The sequence below is a fragment of the Protobothrops mucrosquamatus genome, unplaced genomic scaffold, assembly GCF_001527695.2.
Source record: "Protobothrops mucrosquamatus isolate PMUCROS unplaced genomic scaffold, P.Mucros_1.0 scaffold1036, whole genome shotgun sequence".
Classification (NCBI taxonomy): Eukaryota; Metazoa; Chordata; class Lepidosauria; order Squamata; family Viperidae; genus Protobothrops; species Protobothrops mucrosquamatus.
In genome coordinates, this window is record NW_015387268.1 from 411,209 (window position 1) to 420,698 (window position 9,490).

The 9,490-nt window shown below is 42.6% G+C and overlaps 1 protein-coding gene across 1 annotated transcript in view; it reads right to left on the bottom strand.

Moving 5' to 3' along the window:
• The window catches only part of ADAMTSL2 (ADAMTS like 2), a 105,509-nt gene that overhangs the window by 52,688 nt on the left and 43,331 nt on the right, over nt 1–9,490 (bottom strand). The window contains exons 9-10 of the mRNA XM_029284855.1: nt 7,839–8,178; nt 3,691–4,072 (exon numbers count right to left, since the gene is read on the bottom strand). Coding sequence (XP_029140688.1) covers nt 3,691–4,072; nt 7,839–8,178 — 722 coding nt within the window. The remainder of the gene's footprint in view (nt 1–3,690; nt 4,073–7,838; nt 8,179–9,490) is intronic.

Consider the following 9,490-nt stretch of genomic DNA (forward strand, 5'->3'; position numbering starts at 1 on the left):
ACCCTTGATAGAAAAATAAAGTAAGCTTCCAGACCTTCCCTTCTCAACTCCAACCAACCCCGGCCTTCTCCTTTTCTTCCCTTTTCTATCCTTCCTCCTTCCACTCACGCCAGCCACACCCAAGCCAACTGCAGCTGTCCCAATCTTCCCCTTCCCAGTCAAGCTCCTGCAAGCACTCTCGGGCAGTCCCCGCTACACAAGCGCACTTCATGGCATGCCCGAAGCTTCCTTTATCCCAGAATTTGGCCAAAATGTTTGTGCAGCATGTGTATTGGCTGCATGGAGCACATCATCTCTGACCAGGAGGTGCAGTTTAGTGCAAACTTTTGGTGAGAGTTTATAAAATTAATAGGCTCCTCCCAGGGACTTAGGGTTTCATCCGAGTACTAATGGATCAGCTGAACAGATCAATGCATTAGTAGAGCAATACTTGCGTTGCTATCTGAACTATCAGCAAACTAATTGGGTGGAGCTCCTGCCTTTCGCAGAAGTGGTTTATAATAACTCAGTCCATAGTGGCACTGGGCTCACCCCATTCAAAGTAGCCACTGAACTGGAGTTTGTACCCATGCCAGAGCTTCTAAGGGAACCTCCCTCCTCAGTATCGCTAGCTGAATGGATGGATACCCTAAAAGCCACCTGGGGGATGTCAGAAGGCACTCAATAAAACCAAGGAGTCACAAAAGAAGCAGGCTGACTGGAAAAGGGCTCCCCAAATTGTTTGGATTATAAGCCCAGTTACAGTTGAACTGTGGTTACCGAAAGTCTTAAGACAGGTCCATCCAGTGTTCCACTGTAGCCTGTTAAAGCCACTTCAAGGAACCTGAGGCCAGTTGGAAAGGAGCCCCCTCCTCCTGTTATGGTGGGCAGTGAGGAACACTATGAGATTGAGAAAATACTGAAGATACTTTAAGGGGAAGTCACAGTACTGAGTGCAGTGGAAAGGCTACCCCTCAACTGATGCCCATAATGTTAGTGCAGACAAGTTAATAAGAAGGTTCCATGCCAAATATCAACGTCCAAAGAGATGATTGAACACTAAGGATTTTGAGTAATGATGTTTTTGTGTTTAATATTTTCCCAGGTCTACCCTTCCTTCAGGACTGAATCACTATACTGATTTCTAGTTTCTAATGCTAATCATCTTGCCAACAAAAAGGGGGCGTGGAAAGCAAAGGGAGGAAATAGAATGCAAAGAGCCATTCACAAACCATGAGAGCACGCAAAACACCAAGGTCACTGCTTCAGGTGCTCGATAGAGAAGTGGACTATTCTCATAAGAAAAAGAAGTTTTACCATTGGACAAGATGAACACCCGAGGGGTGGGAACCAGGGAACCTTTTATTTAATTTTGTAAGCTTTCATGTGGGAAACCCCAGAGCTGGTTTTGCTTCTTCAGTTCTGAGATGGTATATCCAATAAAGATTTATCTTTTGGGATTCAATTGCCCAGAGGATTCCATTTTTGCTTGTGTTTGCTAGTCAGACCATTGACATTAACAAAATAAAAATAACCAAACTAAGTCTGGCGTAAGGGTGTCACGGAATACACAACACCCTCTGTGATTTTGGTTACAGGGCTTGTGGTATAAAGCAGACTTTTAATTTGCTGCTGAGGGCAGTCCCAGATGAGGTCATATTCCTGCACCACAGCCAGCCAGACAGTGACTGGGCTCCGTGATACACCAGGCCACAAAATGCTGGCGTCCTCAACTAGGAAGAAGAAGAAGATGGGAGGACTCAAGAAGGCAGATGTGAACGTATAAGTGGAATGAATTACAGCAGCCCTTTCAAAGTCAAGAGTTGCATTCTGAGTTGGGTTGAAAAATCACTGGTAATCATCTCCCAGTTTCAACCAGCATCACTGTAGCCACATTTCATGCCAAGTTTGGATTGTTCTGTCTATTCCTTATGTTCTGACTCAATTGCAATACAGACTGCCCCAGGCACTCAATTACCCCTCACCCCAGCAATTCCTCCAGGGATCTCTGCATTTCACCAAAGGGGGCAACTTCTGAGCAAGCAGCAGAACATTGAGCAAGGCCTGACTACAGCTGTGTATACTCAGCAGAGAGAAAGTTGTTCTAGAAACAAGGGTATCTTACTAAGAAGCAGTTCCAGCATCTGGCTTGTGTATTGAGACACTTGGGATCTTGTTATTTACAACACAGCTTGTTGATTTACTATGACCTTGTCTCTCCTTTGATTTGGCATGTAAATCTTTGGCTTGACTTTGGACTGCTGGACTTGGAAATTCGCCTGGCCTAGCTAAGTCTCATCTACAATTAATTGCTGCTTCCTGCCAGCCTTGCTGTTTTGGATTTGCAGAGCAAGTCTTCCCCTTAATAGGCCAACTGCCTAGGAACTGTGCCCATCTTCTGAAGGAGTGCTTTAAAAAGCCAGGATGCAAAACTCAGATTCTGGTTCAGGCTCAGGTTATGTAGGACCCAATGACTTCAGAACCACCTCCCATCCCAAAGGAACATACCTGCTCTGTTTTCTCTAGATTCTGCTCCAGCATAAAACCAGAAAGATCGTAATAGCAATGTACCTTTCTTCTTTTTTATTTGAAGAACATTTTGATATTAAAGAACCTGATTGTAATCTGTATAATACAGTTTTCATTTAAGGGAACCTTGGTGCTCTTTGGGCTTGATTGTTTTCTTGCATTTTTCATTTACTTTAAAATTACCATAATTACCAAAAGGAAGTCGATCCTAAATTTAAGATGTTCCTCTTCGAACAAAGAAAAAAAAAAGAATCCTGTGCAATGTTCAATTTCCCAAACCTGTTAACCAAGGCTTGCCAATTCTGTCTTAAACCAAATTAACTGCCTATAAAATAAGGCATTTCATATGTAAATTTAATCTCCCAATAATATCTACATATTCCATACACAAAATGCGCATTCACTGTTTACACACTCAAACCAACATACAGTACATCTACTTTCTCCTTGTGGGAACAGAACTGGAAAAAAGAGGAAAGGAAAAAGAAAAGGAGAAATGAAATGAAATGAAGGCAGGTTCGAAGAGGAATTATGTAAACTTCAAAAAATTTTGTGCTGGGCTCAGCAAGCATCAGCCTAATAGCTCTTCCTGCCAGGTCACCAAGTTTAGAACTTTCGAGATCTTGTGGTCCTTTCCTCCTCTTCCTCCTCTTCCAGGAGAAAAGGAGTGCATGTCCCACTGCCATGGGTGTGTGTGCATGTTAATATGGAAGGGAGAGAAGTCTCTCCTAGGTCAACCATCCCAAGTAAGCTAGACTGGGAACACGACCAGATAAGACAATTCTACTTTTTGTAAGGTTACATTAACAGAATCTTGCAAGTCTGTCAGTGCCTAAGCTTCTTTCTCTGACCATTAAACCACTCGGGGCTTCTCCCTTGCTTATCTGATCATTCCCTCCTTCCCCTCTTCTTTCAAGGCCGTTCTCACATACCATGACATCTTCCTCTCTGGAGGGAAGGATGCTCTGAGGATAGAAAAGGTCTTCACATGAATTGAGTTTCTATTCAGGCAAATGTGCAACAACCTTCTCTTTTTCCACATAGTTTTTTGGGAAAGCAACTCAGCTTTTTTTTAAATAACAGTATCTATCTTACTTACTGTACAGGTCTTCATCTTGAAATGCATTAGAAACAACATTAGAGCAAAATTTCACTTCCCAAAAAGCATAGTCAGTTACTTACCTTATCTTCTGGGTTCTGTTCCCCTGGGCATTGGCAGCAGAAATAGTTGCATTGGAAATCTGGATCTCTGCAGATATGTTGCTGGCTTCCTCATGGGTCAGCTCCATAAAAGTGCCATTAGCAGCATAAGCCAGCAGGTCATCACTGTCATCATAATCAACATAAAGACGGTCTATTTCAGGCCCAAAAGTGTTGATGGGGTTCACTGGAGAAAAGATACTGTTCAGGGTCTTGTTCCAGATGGATTCTTTTGAATCTGATCTCTTCTCCCCAAAGCTGTGGATGATTGTATTTTCTAAAAGGAACTCTTGGGAAGGGAGTAGGGAGTCCAGTTCACTTCTATTTCCTTCCACCTTATAATTGGTTTTAGTTGTGTTTGATTCTGGAATGAGAAGTGGGAAAAAAACAAAGGTAACTGAACAATTGACCAAATTCAAAAAGTGAAATGGAAAATGTCAGATGGGCTACACCTCAGACTCCCAATGTTCTACTGTGGTAATCCAGAAAACTCTTGATGTAAGGATTGTAAATCCAACTCTTATAATTCCATAATGTAGATGGAGACTTCTGAGGTTGAGAGATAATGCTGGGTTCACATAGTATATCCATGGTTTTGCTGTAAAAATAAAACTTGATAATCTAGAGTTACTTGGCCCAGAGTATCTAGAGCTCTGGATATGGCCCAATTTGATCCAGTTACTTCAATGTGATTCATCCAGATTTGGAAGAAAATTTAGTAACAAAGGGCTCTGTTTCTAGCACAATATTGGAACAACACAAACAGCAGAAACTTTTTCATTTAAACTCTTCAGACTATTCTAAGGGGATAATAAAGCATGGAAATACATGCAGGTTCCCATAATTTGCTCCAGCAAAGAATGTTGTTTGCTACAATAATAGCCATTAGGATGAAAAACATGCTTGCTAAATAGATTGATGAAATAGGTAAAGGGTCGAGTTTTTTTTTTACAAGGAATAGTGTGCCTCTTCCTGAATGAGATGAAAAAAGATTTTTCTGGGATGGGGTGACCTAGAAGGAATTTGGAGGAATGCACAAGCCATGGAGGCACTTTGTAATGGCCACCTGAGTGTAAGAAAGGATAGGTAATGTTATGTGGCCCAAGGATTCCAGAGAGCCACCCAGAATATGGGGGAGAAGCAGTAAAAAAGTGGAAGGCAGGACCTGAAGGGTGAACTTTGTTCAAAAGGAAGAAGTCACACAAAGGGAAGTATGGTGTTACATGTGAAGGAAATGCACATGTGCACTGAGATCAGGAATCTGGGGGTCCAGCCAGAGCGCCTGGGTAAGAATAGAAGGGAGGGGAACATATTCTTGGGGTAGAATTAGAGATTGCCAAACTAGGCAGATGACCTGGAGAAAATCCTCCTGGATTAATTTCTAAATGTTTGTGGAAGGAAGACACAGTAATAACAGGCGAGTTCAACTACTTGGACATCTGTTGGAAAACCAGCTCAGCCAAAATGGCAAGGTCCCAAAGTGTTTTTCCGTGGCCTTGCCGACTTTTATTTTGTAGGAGGCTGATGAAAAACAAGGAGATTGATTCTCCTAAGATCCGTTTGTAATCACTGGGAAAGTAGTAGGATTCTTGCAAGGAAGTGATTCTCTTTTCTTGGAGTCCTAGAGAAAGGGAAACTGCTCATACCTTCCCCCAGATTCAGGAGATCCAATTTCAACAAGCTTAAGCAGAATCCCGAGGGGTGCCAGAACTAAGGAGAAACTTCCCGACAGTTAGAACAATTAACCAGTGGAACAACCTGCCTCCAGAAGTGGTGAATGCTCCAACACTGGAAGTTTTTGAGACTGGACAGCCATTTGTCCGAAATGGTATAGGGTTTCCTGCCTGAGCAGGGGGTTGGACTAAATGACCTCCAAGGTCCCTCCCAACTTTTTATTATTATTATTATTATTATTATTATTATTATTATTATTATTATTATTATTATTATTATTATTGATCATCACACAGTCAGCCAGATGTCCAGACTGGATTTGGCATTTTGTCTACCTATCGAGTCCTTACCCAGGACCTGGGATAGGCAGATGTGGATGTTTGATAGTATTACAGATATCGTCGCAGGATGGAAGCAGTTCCTAGTAAGGCCGCCTTTTGCAATTGACTAATGGCGAATTTGTCAATGCCAATGGTGTTCAAGTGGTGCTCCAGTTGTTTTGGGATTGCACCCAAGGCGCCTATTACTATTGGTACTACCCTTGCTTGCTTTTGCCACAGTCTTTCTATTTCTATTTGTAGGTCTNACTTTATCATTTTCTATGACTTTCTCTATTTTATGATCCCACCAGTTCTTGCTTACAGGCAAATGATATTTCTTGCAGATCTTCCAATGCACCATTGTTGCTACTTTGTCATGCCGCTGCTTGTAGTCAGTCTGTGCGATCTTCTTGCAGCAGCTTACCAGGTGGTCCACTGTTTCTTCAGCTTCTTTGCATAGGCGGCTATTATTATTATTATTATTATTATTATTATTATTATTATTAATAATAATAATAATAATAATAATAATAATAATAATAATAATAATAATAATAATAATAATAATAATAATAATAATAATAATAATAATAATAATAATAATAATAATAACTGCAGAGGCCTGGATGGGGTGCAAAAGGCTTTGCCACCCCCAGGCGAGGCTGAGTGGCATCAGAAGCCTTCCATCTTTGGTTCAGGATGGCGTGGCGCACAATCTGGGGATTCATCTGGACCTAGCTTTGGCTAGGAGGGCTTTGTGCAATTTCCGGTTGTGCATCAGGTGTACCTGTTCCTGACCCAGAGAGGGGAGAGGGTCTCTTTTCATGATCACTCATGCCTCAATCCCCTCCCACTTGGATTACTTTACATGGGCTGCTCTTGAGAAATACTTGGAAGCTTCAGCTTCTGCTCCATGAACTACATTGGCTCCCAATGTGCTTCTGGCCACAATTCGGTTTCGACTGTCAACTTTAAAGCTTTTCAGGGCTTAGGCCTGGATGGTCTCTGTTCTATTGCTTCTACCTATCCTGTCTGGTCTAGTAGGACAAGCATATCCTAGGCATCATCAGTGAAAGATTGTCAACTGGCAGGGCCCAGAAGGAGGCTTTTTTCTGCCTTTAGAACATTATTCCATTGTCTGGACTGGTCTAGGGTCTCCTGCTTGAGCAGGGGGTTGGACTAGAACACCTCCAACCTCCCTTCCAACTCTGTTATTATGACACCAGACTAGATCTGACCCTGCTGGTCCTTCAATATATCCTTGAAATGTGTTTTTGTGCCCATATGTGGGTCTCTGGATGTATGAAAGAGTCCACACTTTGTTGATGGTCCTGTTTAAGAAGCTTGACTGCCACATGTTTTTATTTTTCTGTTATATATTTTATCTATTTTACTCTAACCCACCTAAAGTGACACATGTGAGATGAGTGGTTATTATTACACGGGCGAGAAACCCTCAGATTCTGCCTAGCTTTCCTGCTGTCTGTACCTGCCAATAAAAGTTCCTTTTGAAATAAATTCTACTTTTTGGGTAGGGAAACGGAGGCGGATCCTTACAGATTGGGTTAATACTGGAGAAAACAGAAAATAATTCAAAACAATCTGGATAGCTTAGAACAGTGTTTCATACTCTTTGGGAAATTCTGGAAGTCCATACATCTTAAAATGGCCAAGACTTAGAAACACTAGCTTTGAGAAATGAACCGAAAGCAACAGAACAATGCCTAATGTTTCCCACTTGAAAACAGAAATCAAACACTTGGCTTGCTACTCATGAAAATTTTGGAACAGTAGTTGACGGCAAAATGAATTTCCAGCTGTGCAATATGGTGGCAAAGAAGGCAACATCAATCCAGACAATTTTGGCCACATCAATCTAGATAGTTTCCAAAGCTCTGAAAGTCACTGTTTGTTTGTCCAAGTGAGGGTTGGGCAGGCATCTGTGTGGGATGCTGTAATCTGGATCCCTTCTCAAGGGCCATCCAGCTTGAGGGCTCCCTGAAATTTACACCCATGGAAATGAAAAATACAGCTTGAACGTCTTAACTGGAAGAAGGCCTTTCCAGCAAGAGCTTCAATGGCCATGAAGCAGGACCTCCACAAGGAGAAGCCTGCCCTTAGCGTTGGGTTACTCACCTGTGGAGATCTTGCTCGGGAGGACAGGGCCATACTCAAGTGGGGTCCTAGGGTAAACTTCATTGGTCTGCTGCATCTTGCTCAGCTTCAGTTCATCCACTCGCCCTTGCTGGTCAAAGAGTAGTTTCTCCAGGTGGCCCTTTTCTTGGGAGAGGGTGGCCAGCAGGCTGGTGTTGAGCTGAGCGAGCCCCAAAAGAAATCCTCCTTCAAACTCTGTTTTTTCTTCACTATCTGATTCAGAGAAGCCATAGTAAATTGGTGGCAGGTTTTTCAAATGAGGTCTTGTCTGCAGGATGTATTCATATGTTATAGATGGATTTTTACCATTTTGGTTCCAAACCTGGAGGAAAGGGGGGAAATGCCACAGCCTTGTTATGTAAGGCGAAGGAGGGGACATAGCTCTTAACAAGGCAGAAGTTCAAAGGCCCCAATTCTGCCAAGCAGAAGAAGCAACAGGTCCAAATGCCAATCATCTGTCTCATCACTGGAGGATGCAAGGTGACAGGCCTGTCAGGGAGAATGCCCACTCTGCAATGTTGGCCCTTCCACAAAGTGCACTGGGCACAAGGAGGATCACAGACCATAGAACAGGAGGTAACTTAGGGGCCACAGAATGCTGCCCATGTTCAAGGCAAGATCTGTTAAAGCCTTTTGGACTGATTATTTGTTTGTTCAGATTTATATGTCCTACTAACTGTGAGTGGTTAACAGCCACACCAAAACTAGACCAAGCAGTAAATTATAGTAATTAATACCCCACCCTTCATTGTCCTCCAGTGCTCTTCTGAAGAGCCAGGTTTATCCGTCTTTGAAGGAATAATAAAGGGGAAGAGACCCAGATACCAAAGCAGGCTGTTCCACAGGAGGGAGGCCTTTGAAAGACAGCCCAACAGCCCAACAGAAAGGTGCCACCCACACTTTGAAATGGGTTACATGAATCATAACTATCTAGGCCATCACAAACTGAGCCAGACTGTTTCTCCCCCCATGGTTTCTCCCCATTCTATCAGATTCAGTAGCAAAAGCATGTTTTGGGTCTCCTCAGTCAACAAGGGTGACTTGATCAGTCCTTCCCTATGGAACAGCCTCTCTCTGAAGAGACTGAGGCCCCAACGATGCTGCCCAGTTCTGGTCACCACAATTCAAGAAGAATTCTGGAAAGTGTGCGGAGAAGATCAGGAATAATGGTGAGGGGCTTGTAGGCTAAATCCTATTATGAATAGTTAAAGAAACTGGGTATAGTATGTTTAGTCTAAAAAGAGCTAAAAGGAGACACAATAACAATTTTCCAATGCTTCAAGTATCCTCTGAGGAAAGAGAAAGCGGATTTATTCTGTGGAATGCAGGAGTGTAGGAGAAGAATCAGTCTGTGGACAGAGGGATCCAAACTCAAATTAAGAAGGAATTTCCTGACTATGAAAGTTATTAAACAGTTGAACAGCCTTCCTCTTAAAGCAGGGGTGTCCAAACTTTTTTCAAAGAGGGCCAGATTGGATGAAGTGAACGTGCTGGAGGGCCGAACATTTTTCCGAACATTCTTTGAACCATTACAATTAAATGCAAATGAATTATTTTATGCCTCTTTCCTCTCCCTCTCTTTCCTCTTTCTCTCTCTCTCTCTCTCCTTTCCCTTTCCTCTCCCCTCTCTCTCT